The sequence below is a fragment of the Cricetulus griseus genome, chromosome 7, assembly GCF_003668045.3.
Source record: "Cricetulus griseus strain 17A/GY chromosome 7, alternate assembly CriGri-PICRH-1.0, whole genome shotgun sequence".
NCBI classification, from domain to species: domain Eukaryota; kingdom Metazoa; phylum Chordata; class Mammalia; order Rodentia; family Cricetidae; genus Cricetulus; species Cricetulus griseus.
The window spans coordinates 9365429-9383162 of NC_048600.1; the positions used below are offsets into that span (position 1 = coordinate 9365429).

Genomic DNA, 17734 nt, shown 5'->3' on the forward strand with positions numbered 1-17734 from the left:
ACCTTCTTTTTTTCTTGTCATTGACATTAACCACAGAGCTTTCTTCATAACAACACTTGAGAACTTGGCAAAAAAAAACAAAAAACAAACAAAAAAAACCAAAACCAAAAACCCCAAGCAAACAAAAAGTATATTGTTATGGCATTAAGGAACACAGCATTTCGGTATTAGACAGCTAGACATCTACTTTGGACGTAGTTTAAAGTGAAACTAAGATATACCCGTTGTGTGACTTCGGCCCCAAATATTTTTCTAGGAGATGCGCCACTGTTACACTTCCTAGTTTTGGAATCCTGCAATTTAAAGCCAAACTCACTTCCTTTGTGACTCTTCCCAACTTGTAAAGGAATTCTTTGCTGCCGATACTTACGTGAGATTTAATGAGGCAAGTGAAGGGTGACATTTGTAGTATGCCTTACCTTGTCCGGCTCCTCGAAAGCATTAGGTACCCCTCTCTCCGGAATGTCACCCCCCCTCCCATTTTACACAGGAAATAACTGAGACGATCTTTGCCACACTGCAGTTACAGCTATGATACAATAAGTTAACATAACTGTGTCAAAGCGACACTATTAGGAGGTAGGGACCAGTCTGGAAAGCGACGGCTACAGCGCCCCTCCTCCATCCCCCCCACTCCACCCGTACGCTTCGCCGCGCTCGAGTTTCTGCAAATGAAACTTGCGGCGCCGCCCCAGACTTGCATTCCTGGGCGACACCCCGAGGTGGGAATCCACCAAGGACGCGGTGGCAGGGGGAACCCCGGCCGGGCAGGGCGAGCCTAGACCTCGTGTGCGCGCTGAGCCGGTGGCGCGCGGGGACAAGCCAGGCGGCTGGGGGGGGGCGGGAGGGAAGGGGCTCTCCCCGCCTCGCGGCTGCGTCCTGCGCCCCGCGCCCTGCCCCCAGCCTCTGCTGGCGCTAAACCCCGGAGAGCGGAGCGTGCACGCTGAGCCTCGGCGGGCCCGGCCGCGGCGCTGGGCATGCTCAGTGGGCAGGACCCGGTAGAGCGGAGAGTAAGGACGCGTGGGCTCCCCGGGTTCAGGCCCCGGCCCCGGGCTGTGGTGGGGGGAGGTGGAGGGGTGAGAGAGTGGCACCGACCGCCGCCACCTCGCCCGCGGCCGCCCGACCCCGGATGGCGCGGGGCCCGTCCCGCTTCCGCCGTTGAGCGCGCCGCACGGCGGGCGGAGGCGCGGGGCGGGGCCGGCGGGCGCGAGGCGGGGGGGGGGGGGAGGCCTGGCGGTGGGGGCGGGGCGGGGCGCCCGGGGCGGGTGGGGAGGGGCGGGCGCGGAGTCACGGGGGTGGGGTCAGCGGGAGGCTCGACAGGCCGCGCGCTGCAGGGCCGGGGGCGGCTCGCGGAAGCAGCCCGGTCAGGGCAGCGGCGGCGACTTGGCGGCCGCGCGGCTCGGGCCAAGCCGCCGTGGGGCCCCATCTGCCGGGCGGCCGGCGGAGTTTGTGGTGATTGTTACTGCCCCCGCCCCGGCTGCCATCTCCTCCTCCTCCTCCTGGGCCGGGCCGGTCCCCTCCCCGCGGCCGCCTCCTCCTCTGGGCCCGCGCGTCTCGTCCCTCGCGGAGCCGCCGCCGCCGCCGCCTCCTCATTCATCCTCGTGCACCATAGGCGGCACAGGCACCAAGATGTCCAACCGAGTGGTCTGCCGGGAAGCCAGCCACGCCGGGAGCTGGTACACCGCCTCAGGTAGGGATCCAGGCCGCCAGGCGGTCGAGCTGAGCAGCCGGGGCCCGGCGGGCGGGGACGCGGGCGGCGGGCGCGGGCGGCGGCGCGACCGCGTGCCGAGGGAGCGGGCCGGGCCGGGCCGTGTCGCCTCCCCCAACCCGGCGCTCGGGCTGGCCGCCTGGCGCCCGCGGAGTTGGCCGAGGAGTTGCCGGCCGGGTCGGGCCGGGGCCGGGCAGGGCCAGGGCGAGCGCGGGCTGCGGGGCTTCGCGGACAGCGGCTGCCGCGGGGAAGGACGAGTCGGTGCGGTCCTCGTGCTAGGGACTGGTCGAAAGCACAGCAGCCTTTGCCCTCATCTTCGAGGCACCTCGCGCCCCTGGAAGGAGTGACAAGCCTTACTTTTGTCCCCCACTTCATGTTGCCACTCTAGGTCTCGCTTGAAAGATCTGTCAGCCGAGGGCCTCTCGGGGATTTGTCGCTTTGTATGTGGAGGCTCTGGCAGAGGTGCTGCCAGGCAGGGGCTATGGGTAGCCTCCTAGCTCTTTTGTCAGTGTTTGCATTGTTACTGTCATCCAGGGGCAGCTGGAGATGGCATCAGCACTTTTCCCCAGCAACCTCTAAAGTACCCAGCGCTCAGCACCGAGTGCTGGACTACCTGTCCAGTTAGCTTACGTTTTGAGAGAATTCTGCCTTCTTGTCTGCACTCTCTTAAAAACCATGTGGAGTTCTTTAGGTAAGAAAGGCTAGGGCCGTTTCCCTTTAGTCCAACTCTCGTGGCAAGGATTGCTTTTTGAGATTTTCAGGGGTCACATTTCTGGTATGGTAACAAAGGAAAAGTTCCTCTGTGATTCCTGTTGGTTTCTAGTCCAGCTTGGCTTATAAACAACTGGCCCTAAACTTCATGTGTTCCTTTGCAAGTACTAGTTTTTTGTTTTTGTTTTTGTTTTTTGTTTTTTTTTTTTTTAGAAAACAGAAAATGTGGAAGGCAGTTAGTGTGTTTTCTGAGATTGTTCCACCAGCTCTTGAAAATACATGTACCTTACAGGCTCACAGTGGATTCGCCCTACTAAGACACAAAGGAATTATGGTTGGGTTTTGGATCTACTGCTAACAGGTAGCTGTAGTTTCTTGCCTTAGATAAGTATGCCTTTTTTTTTTTTTTTTTGCCTAAAGTGTTGTTCCCTTTGTGGTCCTGAAGTACTTCATAGACTTTTAATCAGTTCTCACAACCTGAAAATGTCAGTTAAGTTATTCTTGTGTCAGTATATGGGGAAACAAAATTTTAGTGCCGCACCCAAGACTAGGCCAGAGGTGAAATAGGAATCGAACAAGCCTGAATTTTCCCTTTCTAAATCAATGCACTATTAATATTATTCATTGCTAAATAGCAGGCTTGTAAATAAGTGTGCCGCCCCCCCCCCCCAGTACGTTTTGGAGAATTACAGTCACACTTTTTTTTCATATCATGGTTGTCTTTTGGCATTTATTTATTGTGGTATTTCTATACTTTTTGTTTTGTTTTTTCTGTGTAGCTCTAGTTGAGCTCTGTAGATCAGGCTGGCCTCAAACTCATAGAGATCTACCTGCCTCTGCCTCTCCACCTCTGGGATCAAAGGACAAAGGCCAGTGCTACCACTGCCCAGTTTACATTTGTTACAAATGTTTTAAACTTTCGTTGTAGTTTACATTGAAATGTGTGCAAATGTCCTGGAGAGAATCTTTTAGATTGTTAAATATTTATACAGGTAGTAAAGTTGGACACAATTGACACTTTTGGTTTTAGAATTCCTTAGAGTTCAAACACAAGTTGTAGCCTTTAATTTGGTTCAAAAAAATCTTGACTATAGATACTTATTAGTAGTAATTATATTCTTCTCTAAAATCTGAGTGAACTACCTTACTGGAATTCAGACGTATGACTTTTTGGGGTGTGTGAGACTTTTTCTTTTTTTTTGGTTTTTCGAGACAGGGTTTCTCTGTATTGCTTTGGAACCTATCCTGGAACTTACTCTGTAGATTAGGCTGGCTTCGAACTCACAGAGATCCACCTGCCTCTGCCTCCTGAGTGCTGGGATTAAAATCGTGTGCCACCAGTGCCTGGCTGAGACTTTTTTTTTTTAATTTGACTAATATTGAGGAAATTCAGGGAAAACTTAAAGCTGTTTAGTTTTAGAAGCTTAATTTGTATCCTAAAAATGAATGAAGCAAAATTATAGGAATGTAATGTAAATTGTTCTGATCACTTGTACCTGCAGTGTAAAGACAATGTACTGTGTTGAAATACTGATCTACTGTTGGGGAGTTTTTATTTGTATTCTACTATTGTTTCTCTAGGCAGCTCGTCCATAAAGAACTGAGGAGCCGGGCGGTGGTGGCGTACGCCTTTAATCCCAGCACTGGGGAGGCAGAGGCAGACGGATCTCTGTGAGTTCGAGACCAGCCTGGACTACAAGAGCTAGTTCCAGGACAGCCTCCAAAGCCACAGAGAAACCCTGTCTCAAAAAAAAAAAAAAAAAAAAAAAAAAAGAACCGAGGAAATTACCTGCCTTTAATCCCAGAATTGGGGAGGCAGGGCAGAGATGTGTGGATCTCAGTGAGTTAGAGGCCAGTCTGGTCTACAAAGCCAGTTCCAGGACACCCAGGACTGCACAGAGAAACACTGTCTTGAAAAAAACCACACCACACCACACCACACCACACCACACCACACCACACCACACCACACCACACCACACCACACCACTGAGGAATTTAATCCCAGCACTTGAGAGGCAGGGGCAGGCAGATCTGAGTCTGAGGCCAGCCTGGTCTACAGAGTGAGTTCCAGGATAGCCAAGGCTATGAAGAGAAACTTTGTCTCAATAAACAAAACTAACAAAAAACAAAAGAGCTGAGGAAATGTGTTTGTTGATTGTCATTTTGTGTCTTGTCTAGTATTCAGGTTGTGTACCCAGAACTAAAGTATTCAGTTATTGAGAGAAATAAGGGTAAAACCACATTGTCTTCAGTTAACTAGCTAGTTCAGAAAAAAAGTTGTTGTACACTTATTACATACATCCATACACATGTATCTTTATCTTATTTACCCTTGTTATATGTTGTTATATCCATTGACTGAGGGTGGTGTAAACTGCTGCCTGCCTTCAACAAATGTAGCGTTTATTTGAAGTAAATTACAACTTCAGAGCAGCAATTAAATATCTGTTGAGAAGGTGCATTTAGAAGTTCTGAGGAGGGCTGAGTCATGCAGAGGTAGGATTTGAGTTGTTCTCTTAAGGAAGGATATTTAGTCAAGTTAGGAGCAGAAGGAAGGAGCATTGGGCTAGGAAACAACACACACACACACAGAGAGAAAAGCAGGTAAGTGTAAGTAGTTCAGTTTAATAGGAATGGGCAGTTCTTAGGGTACAGATGGAAGTCTGGGGTAGTAGATAGGAGCTGGAGATACCTGTAAATGCTAGCACATGATAGCGAGGACTGGTGGAGGTTTTAGAGTAGGGTATTAATGTGGTGCCGGTGTCATTTTAGGAAGACTAATCTCATAGGAAGGTTAATCCTCATTTCCTTACCAGGGTGCAACAAGGGTCAACAAACTAACTGGCTCACACCCAAGTGCACCCTGTAAACCTTAAAGAAAAAGAGTTCATTAGCTAAATGTTATTTTAAAAAGGACTGATTGTGTGTCTGTGTGGGACTGTGTGCACGTGAGTGCATGTGCCCTCTGAAACTAGAGGCATTGAATCCCCCCTGTAACTGGATGTTTTAATATTTAAGTGGTTTTGTAAAAAACAAAAAGACGAGAGATGTGTGTGAGAGAGGTGAAGGGGAAGGCTTGTAGATTCAAGATACCTTTTATTCAGATAAATACCAGCCAAATGCAAGCCAGAGCAGTGAGGCCAGGGAGCAGTAGAAGAAGAGAGGGTTCCATGTGCTTGCGGTCCTTAAGAGCCCATGCTGCCTCACTCTGAACTCACCTTGACCACGCCTTGACAGGCTTGGTCAGGCATACCAGTAGCCAGCACTTAGGAGGCGTGGTTACGGTGTCTCCCTACAGAGAGGCAGTTGGATCTCTGTGAGTTCTAGGCCAGCCTGGTTTTCATACCGAGTTCCTGGATAGCCAGGGCTGGCTACACAGAGGAACCCTGTCTTACAACAAAACAAACAAGAGTAAGATTATATGTGGAACATAAAGCTGAAATATTTACTGTTTGGTCCCTTATAAAAAGAAAATCTGCTTATTCTAGGGTATCTGGCTGTCCTGTAGACCAGGCTGGCCTCAAACTCAGAGATTCATCTGTCTCTGCCTCCCGAGTGCTGGGATTGAAGGCAACAGTATTATATATATATATGTGTATATATATACACACATATATATATAAAATACTGTAATATATATATATATATAGTTTTCCTTCAGGTTAGGTATGTGGTTCTCCCCCTCACCCCCATTTGAGACAGGGTGGCTATGTAGTAGCCCTGGCTGTCCTGGAACTTGCTATGTAGACCAAGTTGGTCTGGAAACTCACAGAGACAGTCCTGCCTCCGCCTCCTGAGCACTGGAATCCACACCCATCTGGGTATGGCTTTTGTGTTAGTCTGTCAGGACAGTTAACATTGCTTTCTAGCTAGACTTCTTTTTTTTCTAGGGTTACCCTTTAATTCTACCCGCTACATTGCTTCCTGAATAATCTTTTGACAGAATCATTTCCTTTGATCATTTCCTTGCTGATCTATGTCCTTTGGATGAAGCTAAAGCCCTTTGATTACTAGTCTTCTTTCCCTGCCTTGACAGCTCACCTCACTCTGGCCCATCTTGGTGTTACTAGCCTCAAGCAACAATTAGCAGCTGTTCATTGCTTCCTGAAATAATAGCATGCTGTATCTTAGCTTGTGCCTTTTGCTCAGATGGTTCCCTCTGTGGAAATGCCCTTAACAGGATAGTCCCTACTCATCCTTCACCCCTACTTTATGCCTTGCCTTTTTTTGATATTTTTGTCCCTGTAGCACCAAGGGAGTTTCTTTGTGCTTTTCTGTTATTATTTATATATAAGATTATTGACTCTTTGAAGCTAGGAAATTGTTTTCATTTTTGATTCTACAAATAACCTAGCACAGTTTTTTTTTATTTAATTATTACATTTTATTTAGTGTGTGTGCAGGTGTGTGCATTTGTGTAGGCATGCATGCCATGAAGAGTGTGGGGAGGGAGGGAGGCAGAGGACAGCTTGTGGGAGTTCATTCTTTCTACCGTGTGTGTGTCCTGGGACCAAACTCAAGTTGACAAATTTGGCTGTACCTTTACCTTTGGAGCCGTGTCAGTGTCCTGAAGCACAGGTTTTGTTTTTTGTTTTTTTGTTTTTTTCGAGACAGGGTTTCTCTGTGTGGCTTAGGAGCCTATCCTGGCACTCACTCTGTAGACCAGGCTGGCCTGGAACTCACAGAGATCCACCTGCCTCTGCCTCTTGAGTGCTGGGATTAAAGGCGTGCGGCACCAACGCCTGGCATAGAAATCTTGATACCAGTTGTAGACCCATTTAGTGTTAAATGTAACAAAAATTATGGCTGGGCATAGTGTTGCACACCTTTAAGCCCAGTGATTTGGGGGGCAGAGGCAGGTGGATTTCTGTGTTTGAGGCCAGCAGGGTCTACAGAGCAAGTTCCAGAACAATCAGAGCTACATAGTGAGACCCCATCTCAAACCCCTTCCCAAAATGTGTGACATATGTGAAGGAAAGTAGAATAATGTACAGCTAGGTGAGCTCTCTGAAAACAGACACAGTCTAACCTGCACCTAGCACAGGAAACATTAGTTTACCCATGTTATTTACATTATTGTAACATGTTCATTGAGTTTCTTTTCTTCAAAAAAATTTTTTTTCTTTTTTTACTTGAAATTTTATTTCCTGCCAGGGAGCCCCTTACAAAGGAGCCTGTGGACCAGGGGGTGAGGCAGGGAGTGGACTTGTGAGGTGGACCAGGGGTGAGGCAGGGGGTGGGTGGACTTGTCAGGTGGATCAGGGGTGAGGCAGGCTGCAAAGGGCCCATGCCAGCATTCTGAAATAGTCATCTGCTCTGTGTTGGTACCAGCTGCTCTGATGGGTTCCTCATACTTGGGATCTAAGGGGTCCCCTTCACTAGCACAAGGACTCCCTAGGGCTGGAAACAAGTGGGGTTCACCTTACTGTGAACTTGTACCAGAGGCCTGTTCTGCAGGTACACACCTTGCGGACCTTGTGGGCCAGGGCCCAGCGTGGGCAGTGGGGCGCACTGTATGCTAGTGCAGCTCTAGCAGACATGGGAAGAACATGGCCAGTCCTTCCAGTTCATTCTAGTCTCTTGGCCCACAGCACTTCTCAGAATGGTACACCCCACTTTGGGGCATGACTACCAGCCAGAAAGCAGCTTCAAATCCAGTTTTGGACACTGCTTCTCTAGTGGTTCCTTGTCCTCTCTGTGCCCTGTGTATGGCAGAAGCAGCCCAGTGGCAGTGGCAATGGCAATTGGTATTCTAAGGGAGGGAAGGCCTTCTCAGGATGGCAGTGAGGATACCATAAGGGTGAGATCACAAGCCCAGGGAGAGAGAACAGGGAGGCTCTAAGTGGTTAGTGAGTCACAAACAGACAGCTTCATTTCATACTCAGGCTAAGTACTTCATCCCAAGTTGAGCCTACTTCAACCCAGGAGGCTAACTCTGCCTTTGAGGGTGAGGATGAAGAGGTGGCAGGGGCCTCCTTGGGGGCCTGGTGGACTTGAACCATCTGAAAGCCACCACAGGTTGAAGACTAGACTAAAGTCAGGATAATACCCAGGAGAAGGACAAAAGGACAGCTGGGGCTTCATGAAGGCTCCAACACGGATGTAGTACTTCATTGAAATTGCTGTACTTTGCATTTGAAAGATAGATAAATTCATTCTCATTACTGCATTATGTGAATATGCCTTTTTTTTTCCCCCTCAAGACAGGATTTCTCTGTATTGGTTTGGAGGCTGTCCTGGAACTTGCTCTGTAGATCAGTCTGGCCTGGAACTCATAGAGATCCACCTGCCTCTTCCTCCTGAGTGCTGGGAATAAAGGCATGCACCACCAACACCCAGCAAATATGTTTTATCCATTCTATTACTGATGGAGATTTCATTTTTAAATAGTTTTCCTGCTCTGTATGTCTTTTTTTGAAATGATTTTTTAATATTTTATTTATTTATTATGTATACAAACTTCTGCTTCCATGTATATCTGCACACTAGAAGAGGGCACCAGATCTCATAACGGATGGTTGTGAGCCACCATGTGGTTGCTGGGAATTGAACTCAGGACCTCTGGAAGAGCGGCCAATGCTCTTAACCTCTGAGCCATCTCTCCAGCCCCCCTCTGTATGTTTTTATACTTTTGTATTTGCTTTGACTGGATGTGTATGTGAGTTCCTGGTTATATAATTGAGAGAATTACTAGGCAATGGTGTATACATAGTGTTTTAGTAGATCTCTCTGAAGCAAATTTGCACTCCTGTCAGTACTGAGTGAGAGTTTGTTGTTCTAGATGCTTGTATTTGTGTTGTGTTGTGGGATAGAATATTTGTTTAACTATGTAAAGATGTGTTGCTGTTTCACTTTGCTTGCCTAAGGCACCTGATTGGTTTAATAAAAAGCTGAACTGCCAATAACCAGACAGAAGAAGGACAGGTGGGGCTTGTGGATGGGGGAGGAGTGGAGGCAGCCAGCCACACATCGAAGAAGCAGGAAAGCAGGATGGAGGTACCTATGTGAGGTAATCGAGCTTCAGGTTAGCTAGAAACAAGCCTGGTTTACATAGGGAGTTCCAGGACAGCTAGGGCTGTTACATAGAGAAACCCTGTCTCGAAAAGTCTCATGATTTAAGAAAGCCGGCCACAGTGCTGGCTACTTTGATATCAACGTGACACAGGCTCGAGTCCATGGAGAGATAGGAACATCAATTGGGAAATGCCCCCAGAAGATTCGGATGTAGGGGAGCCTATAGGGCATTTTTAAAATTAGTGATTAATGGAGGAGGGCCCAGACCACTGTGGATGGTGTCATCCCTGGGCTGGTAGTCATGAATTCTCTAAGAAAGCAGGCTGAGCAAGCCATGGGAAGCACTCCTCCATGGCCTCTTATCAGTTCCTGCCAGCAGATTCCTGCCCTGTTTAAGTTCCTGCCTTGGCTTCTCTCAGTGGACCATAGTCACAATTCAGGATATGTAAGCCAATAAACTCCCAGTTGCTTTTGGTGGTGGTATTCCATCATAGCAATAGTACACCTAAGACAGTATTGTTGGCCTTTTATTTTCAATGGGTGTTTTGTTTGTTTTTCTGAGACAGTTTCTCTGTAGCTTTGACTGTCCTCGAACTCACTGAGATCTGCCTGCCTTTGCCTCCCCAAGTGGTGTGCCACCACTGTCTGGCTTATTTTCAGTTATAGAAGGGTAGTGACATTTCATTGTAATTTCAATTGTATTTCTCTAATGACTAATCAGATTGCACACCTTTTTTTCAGGTTAGGGACCCCAACTTGACTGTCCCTTGCATTTCTGATGTTTTGAAATGTCAATCTCTCCCCCCCCTTCCTCCTGGGTTGTTTAGTTTTTTCCATGTTGATTTTGTATCTTTGTTGTAAATACAGTCAGTCTCTTATTATATATGTTGCAAGTATCTTCTCTTGGTTGGAGGCTCTATGTCTAGGTGAATCATTTCTTAACTTTACACAAGTCCATTTGTTTTTAGTTTATCTCAACTTACCTCAATGTTACAGGGTTCCTTTTTCTTTTTTCTAAGAGTGTTTTTATATGTCATATTCAGATATCTGATTTATCTGATTGGTCACTTTATATGTATGTGTGCGGTGTATTATTACAATAAACAATTTTCGATGCTGATTTTGATAGAGAACCCCTGGGATTGGTCAAAATTGACAGCAGTGGCATGCCACTGCAATCTGAGCACCTGAGGTAGAGGCAGGAATGTCTTTTTCTTTCTCTCTCTCTCTCTCTCTCTTTTTTTTTTTTCCGAGACAGGGTTTCTTTGTGTAGCTTTGGAGCCTATCCTGGCACTCGCCCTGGAGTCCAGGCTGGCCTCGAACTCACAGAGATCTGCCTGCCTCTGTCTCCCGAATGCTAGGATTAAAGGCGTGCGCCACCAACTCCCAGCTGACTTGGAAACTCTGTGTAACCTCAAAGTCATGGCCAGCCTACTGTCTTAGCCTTCTGAACACTGAACTACCATGCCTGGCCTATGATCCATGTTTTGAATGAGGTTAACTCTTTTTTTTTTTTTTTTTTTCATTTTTTCCAGACAGGGTTTTCTCTATATAGCCTGGAACTTTGTAGACCAGACTGGCCTCAAACTCAGAGATCCCCCTGCCTCTGCATCCCAAGTGTTAGGATTAATGTGTTTTCCACCATGTTTGGTTAGGTTTAAATTTTAAGTTCTTTCATTCTGCTATGTTTTAAAACATATTTGAATAAAATTATATCAGGGGGCTAGATACAATAAAAGTTATATCAGGGATTAAGAGCACCCTTTGCTCTTGCAGAGATCTTTGATTCATAGACATACATACAGGTAAAGAGTCATACACATGAAATGAAATAATTTAAAAACAAAATTATATCAGAGTTCTATAGTTTTTGGGCATTTCCCTTTCATTGTAGAGTATCACAATTGTGTACTTTGACTTTTATTATTTTTAATTGTGTGTGTCTGTGCATGTGAATGTGGATACCCATAGAGATATTGGCTCTCTCTAGACCTAAAGGTACAGGTGGTTGTGAACTGCTTAATGTGGATGCTGGGACTTGAACTTGGATCATCTGGGAGAGCAAGACTGATGCTCTTAAACTCTGGGCCAACTCTCCAGCCCTCATAATATGTTTTTTAAAAAAGATTTGTTTGTGTATGTGTTTAGTGTTTGTATACACACGTGTGGGTGCAGGTACATGTGTTTGGTGTGCTCATGGAGGCCAAAAGAAGGCACTGGGTGACTCCCCTATCACTCCCTACCTGTTTCTTTGAGGCAGGATCAGTCCTTGAAGTCCAGGGTTGTGCTTTCCCAGCTAGGCTGGAAGCCAGCCAGGCCAGCAGTCTTACTGTCCCTGTCCTCCTTGAAGCACAAGACACCCTTCTTGTTTTGTGGGTACTGGGATCAGACCTTCAGTCCTGATTAGGTAACAAGTGCTCTTAATTGCTGAGCCATGACTCTAGTTCCTAAAATACCTTTTTTGTTGGTTGGGTTTTTAGGTTGTTTTTTTTTTTTTTTTTTTTTTTTTTTTTTTTTTTCTGAAACAGGGTCTCACTTGGTAGGCTAGACTAGCCATGAACTGACTATGTAGGCCTCCTCTCTCAAATTCTAATGTTGGAATTAAGACATACAGGACCATGCCTGACTTAGATTTTTTGATGTCCTAATTTTTTTCTTTTTTGAACTTTAATTTTTTTCTTTGAAAGGACAAATACTGTTTTTTCCTCCTCAGAGACAGTTTCTCTGTATAGCTCTGGAACCTGTCCTGGAACTTGCTCTGTAGACCAGGCTGGCCCTGAACTCACCAAGATCTGCCTACCTCTGCCTTCCAAGTGTTGGGATTAAAGGTGTGTGCTGTTACCACTTGGCCAAATGTTCAGTTTTAAAGTGAACTTCTAAAATTTTTTTTAAAAATCATATTTTAAAAATTTGTATTTTTAAAAAAATACTCATTTTTTTCCTAAGTGCTGGGATTAAATGTGTGTGCCATGATACCTGGCTCTTAATTATTATTCTCTTTTTTTTCTTTCTGGATTTTTGAGACCGAGTTTTTCTGTGTAGCCCTGGGAACTCATTCTGTAGGCTAGGCTGGCTTCAAACTCAGATCTGCCTGCCTCCCAGTGCTGCAATTAAAGGTGTGTACCACCATTGCCTGGCAGACAATCTTTTCTTGTTTTATGTGTATGGGTGTTTTGTCTATATATATATGTATGCACTTTGTGCCTAGGGCCCACAGAATTCAGAAGAGGGCACTGGATTCCCTGAAACTGGAGTTACAGATGGTTTGATTCCCTTGTTGGTGCTGGGAATCAAACCCATGTCCTGTAGAAGACCAATTAGTTCTTTTAACTGCTGAGCCATCTTTCTAGCCCCAAAGTGAACTCTTGTATGCTGACCCCCCCCCCCCACCATTTCATCCTATTATTTCACCTTAGAAGAAAGCAGGCAAACAAGAACAAATGTAATAGTCAAACTCCTGTTGCTGCTTGGTTATTGCTAGTTATTTCTCTTCTTATCCTTTCACTTGCAGTTTCTAAGTGAACATAGTCGTTTCTGCCTCAGTGGTGTGGCTTGTATTTATCTGCTTCTGCACTTTTGTCAGTTTGAAGAAAATGTAAGAAAATGTAAATGACAACAAAATAAAAATCAAAATGTCTGCTGGCCGGTGGTGGTGCTAATCTTTAATCCCAGCACTGGGAGGCAGAGGCAAGCCTGGTCTACAGAGTGAGTGCCAGGACAGCAAGGGCCATAGAAACCCTATCTTGAAAAACAAAAACAAAAACAAAAAAAGTGTCCTTGGGGTCGGAGAGAGGGATTGACAGTTAAGAACATTTGTTACTTTTCCAGAGGGCCTGGATTTGAGTCATAGCACCTACATGATGGCACATAGCCATTGAAACTTTAGTTTCTGCTGATCTAATGTCTTCTTGGCTCTGTGGACTCCAAGCATGCACATGGTTTGCATACCTATGCATGTAAGCAAAACATCCATACACAAAATAAAAATAAAAGTAATTAAAAATGTCCTTGGGGCTGGAGAGATGGCTCAGTGGCTGAGTATTCACTGCTCCTGTAGAGGACCTTGGTTTGGTTTCTGGCACCCACTTTGGTGGCTATATGGTGGTAACTATAGTTCCAGGGGATCTAACACCCTCTTCTGGCCTCTACAGGCACCAGGCATGTACCTAGTACACTTGTTTACATGCAGTTAAAACAAATATTTAAAAGAATTCCTCATGGGACTGGGGAGATGGTTCAGCAGTTAAGACCACACACACTACTGCTTTTTTTGTTGTTTCCTTTCTTGATGCAGGGTTTCTCTGTGTAGCTCTTGTCAGTATTCAGGCATCTGTACTGGCTGTCCTGGGGGTTCTAACAGGATATGCCCTCAGCTGCAGCCACTGAGCATCTCCTGTGCACATTCACTATGTTCCCTTTTAAAAGGGCCCTGCCCACCTCCCATCCTTTTGTCTCTCCCCTCCCTCCTCCCTCCCTCCCTCCCTCCCTCCCTCGCTCCCTCTTCCCCCTTTCTCCTCTCTCCTTTCTCCTGCTCCTCCTGTCCCTAGAGGCCTGTTTTCCCCCCTTCCCTTTCCCCAATAGAAAAACCCCTCTGCTTGAACCCTGCCCCAAGGCGTCTTTCTCTCCAGAGCCGATTTTCTTAAATTACAGCAGCCCTGCCTGCTAGGATTAAAGGTGTGCCCCCACCCCCCCAAAGCCGGGCATCACATACTGCTCTTGAAGAGGACAGTTAGTCCCTATATTGGGCTGTTCACACTTCCTGCCACTCCAGTTTCAGGAGTGTGCTTAAACTTACACAGGCGCATACATATACACATTAAAGTAAACCTTGGAGGGATAGTTCAGGGTGAGGAATGTGTACTGCTCTTCCAGAAGACCAGATTCTGATTCCCATTCACTCCTGGTCTTCACGGGGAAAATTAAAATCAGTGAAATAATCTTAAAAAAAAAAAATCCTTCATTAGATTTATTTTACTGGTACACTACATACATGTATTTGTGTATAATCTCTAACCAATGACAATAAGTTGCTGTTATTTCCATTTATAGATATGACTCAGAGAGATTGAGTAACTTGTTTAAGGTGTAATTAAGTGGAAGAGCCGGTTTGACTATAAAAGTAGAATTTAATGTTAGGGCCGGAGAGCTTTGCTGAGCTAGGTGCCCCAACACTGAAAATTCTCTTTTCCATTTCAAATAGTTCCACAGGATATTGTGAGTACCTAGCTTATACTTATGTATCATTTTTATAGCTTATAAAACATGCTTGCTTATATGTTAATTTTAACTAATCTTGTTGCTAGGTATATGACAGTAGACAGGCCTTTGATCACTCCCATCCTGCCAGTTTATAGCTGAGAAACTGGAGGGGACTTCATTTTATGAGTCACACTTAGAGAAATATGAGCTTAGGGGTTTGAACTATTTGGAATCAGTAAGCATCTTTATTTACCTACCTACATCATCGTTATTATTATTTTAAAGATTTATTTATTTATCGTGTATACAGTGTTCTGCCTGCATGTATGCCTGCAGGCCAGAAGAGGACACCAGATCTCATTACAGATGGTTGTGAGCCACCATGTGGTTGCTGGGAATTGAACTCAGGACCCCTGGAAGAGCAGCCAGTGCTCTTAACCTCTGAGCCATCTCTCCAGCCCTATTATTATTATCATCATCATCATCATCATCATCATCATCATCATCATCATCATCATTTTCCCCCCAAGACAGGGTTTCTCTGTGTAGCCCTGGCTGTTGTGGAACTCACTTTGTAGACCAGGCTGGCCTTGAACTCACAGAGATCCACCTGCCTCTGCCTCCCGAGTGCTGGGATTAAAGGTGTATGTCACCGCTGTCCAGCTAATATGCATCTTTATAACTATAAAGAAAATGATTTTAAAAGTATTTTTATAGTTGTAAAGTAATTATCTTGAATTACAAAGTATCAAAGATGAGAGAGGATATGAAAGCATACCATACTTGCTGAATGTTATTCAGATAAGTATTGACAAAAATAAAAACAAAACAAAACAAAACCTTTTTTTAGCACCATAGAGAACTTGCTGGGGTCAGATGACAACTTGAAGGAGGAGTTGGTTTTTTCCTTCCACTCTGAGTCCTGGGATTGAACTCTGGTTGTCAGGTTTGCAGCAAGCACCTGTACCACCTGAGCCATTTGACCCTCCAGCTCCCTGTGTTTTGAGACAGGGTCTCATTTAGCCCAGAATAGCCTTCAGCTGACTGTGTAACTGAGGGTGACTTTGGCCTTCTGACCCTCCCACGTCCACATTCTGGGTTCAGGAATTACAGGCATGGGTCACCACATTTGGTTATGTGAGTCTGCCATATTCTTTTGGAAACAATGTATCTTTTCTTTAATTGTGTGGTTGGATGCTCTCTAATTAGATAAAGTTGGATTGTTAGATGTGTGTTGATTTTCTTTACTATTTCTAAGTATTTCTGAAGCTCTGTTGAAATTTCCAAGTATACTTGGGGCTTGCCCCCCCCACCTTGGTTTCACTTACTGTTTTCCAGAATAAGTTTATGCCTGAGGTGTGGGGCACCCCTGCATAGCTTCTGAGATCAGATGGGAGCAGGTGTGCTCTGGGTGATGTGGCCTGTTACCAGTTCAGCTTTCTTATGGTTAATACTTATGGTTTATTCTATTCTCAGTTTCTTCAGTTGCTGTGACAAAACACTTTGACCAGAAGCAGCTTAGGAGAAGAAGAAAGACTTTATTCAAGTATGTCATTGAGACAAGTCAGGGCAGGAGGAACTCATAAAGTAACCTGAAGCAGAGAGCATGGAGAAATGCTGCCTTCTGGCTCATTCTCTGGGTTCTCCCGGATTCATGTTTTCTTATTTAGCCCAGGATCCCTGCCTAAGGCTTATTTCATCTCACATTTTTCGGTATTGGTCATGACTGAGTGGAGTCAGGGCAGCGACTCAGGATGAACTAAAGCAGACATGAGGAATGCTGCTTTGCATTTCTGGTTTGCTCAGCTTGCTTGTAGAACCAAGGACCAGTGGTGGCACGTCATCTGCACCTTCCTATATCAATTAGTAGTCAACCCCCACCCCCAGACATGCCCATAGGCCAATTTGAGCTAGACAGTCCCTCAGTTGAGGGTTCTTTCAGATGACTCCAGGCTGTCAGGTTGACAGTTAAGGCTACCTAGGACAATAATTCATGTTTTGCTGTCTGTAGGGTCACTAAGATTAGCCTAGGATGTGATGATTGGATAGAAGGACCAAAGAATTCAGAAAAGTGGTTATATTTAAGGTTATGATTTACTATAGAGAAAAGATATAGATTAAAATTAGCAGAGGGGAAAAAAAATCTCATGGGGTGGTGCCCAGGACAATCAGATGGAGTCTGCTATCCTTTCCTCTACTGTGGTATGTGACATGTATGAAGTACTGCCATCCAGGGAAACTCATCTAGATGTTGGTATTTAAATGTTTACTGGAGGGGGCTGGAGAGATGGCTCAGAGGTTGAGAGCACTGGCTGCTCTTCCAGAGGTCCTGAGTTCAATTCCCAGCAACCACATGGTGGCTAACAACCATCTGTTATGAGATCTGGTGCCTTCTTCTGGTGTGCATATTTACATGAAAGTAGAATGTTATAAACATAATAAATAAATAAAAATCTTAAAAAAATGTTTACTGGAGTTTACTCAGGTAGGTGGGGGCTCATCTACCTGAAAGAACAATTCATTTACCCACTCCCTTCCACCCCTCAGGGTGGTACATTATGGTTCAACATACCTTTAAAATAAAAATGAGTTCACTGTAAAATCACATTGATGGCAAAAAACTGTTAAGGCCCTAGGTATAAAAAGATACTTTTTTTTTTTTTTAATTTGGGGAAGTATGTGTAATCTAACTTTTACCATTGTCAACAGTACCTGAGTGAAGTTCTGTGGTGTTTAATATATGCACATTGTTGTGGCCATTGCCTCATCCACCTCCACATGGGCTTTCCTTCCTCAGGTGAAAGACACTGTCCTTTAAACAAGGACTTCCTGTTCTCCCCAGCCCAGCAATTACTCTGTTTTTTGTTATATTTCATTTAGTATAGTGCTTTTCAAATCTACCCATATTGTAGCACACCGAGAACTTCCTTCACTTAAATATTTTAAGAACAACTTCATACATGAATATTGTGTATTTTGGTAATTTTCATTTCCCATTACCTTCTCTCATCTCACTCACCCTGAGCCTATTCCCAACAAATGCCTCTTTTTTAAAAAAACAAATTCATTTATTTCATGTGGATTGGTGTTTTGCCTGCA

General features: G+C 45.2%; 1 protein-coding gene across 4 annotated transcripts in view; it reads left to right on the forward strand.

Moving 5' to 3' along the window:
• Window positions 1–870: 870 nt before the first annotated feature.
• Memo1 (mediator of cell motility 1) overlaps window positions 871–17734 on the forward strand; it is a 97105-nt gene continuing 80241 nt past the window's right edge. Inside the window, exons 1-2 of one of the 4 annotated variants that reach the window (XM_027426098.2) lie at window positions 871–1010; window positions 1613–1690. In XM_027426098.2, coding sequence (XP_027281899.1) covers window positions 1630–1690 — 61 coding nt within the window. In that variant the 5' untranslated portion in view covers window positions 871–1010; window positions 1613–1629. Of the gene's footprint in view, window positions 1011–1325; window positions 1691–17734 lie in introns of those variants that run through there. The other 3 variants (XM_027426099.2, XM_035448343.1, XM_035448344.1) reach the window with 3 other exon arrangements.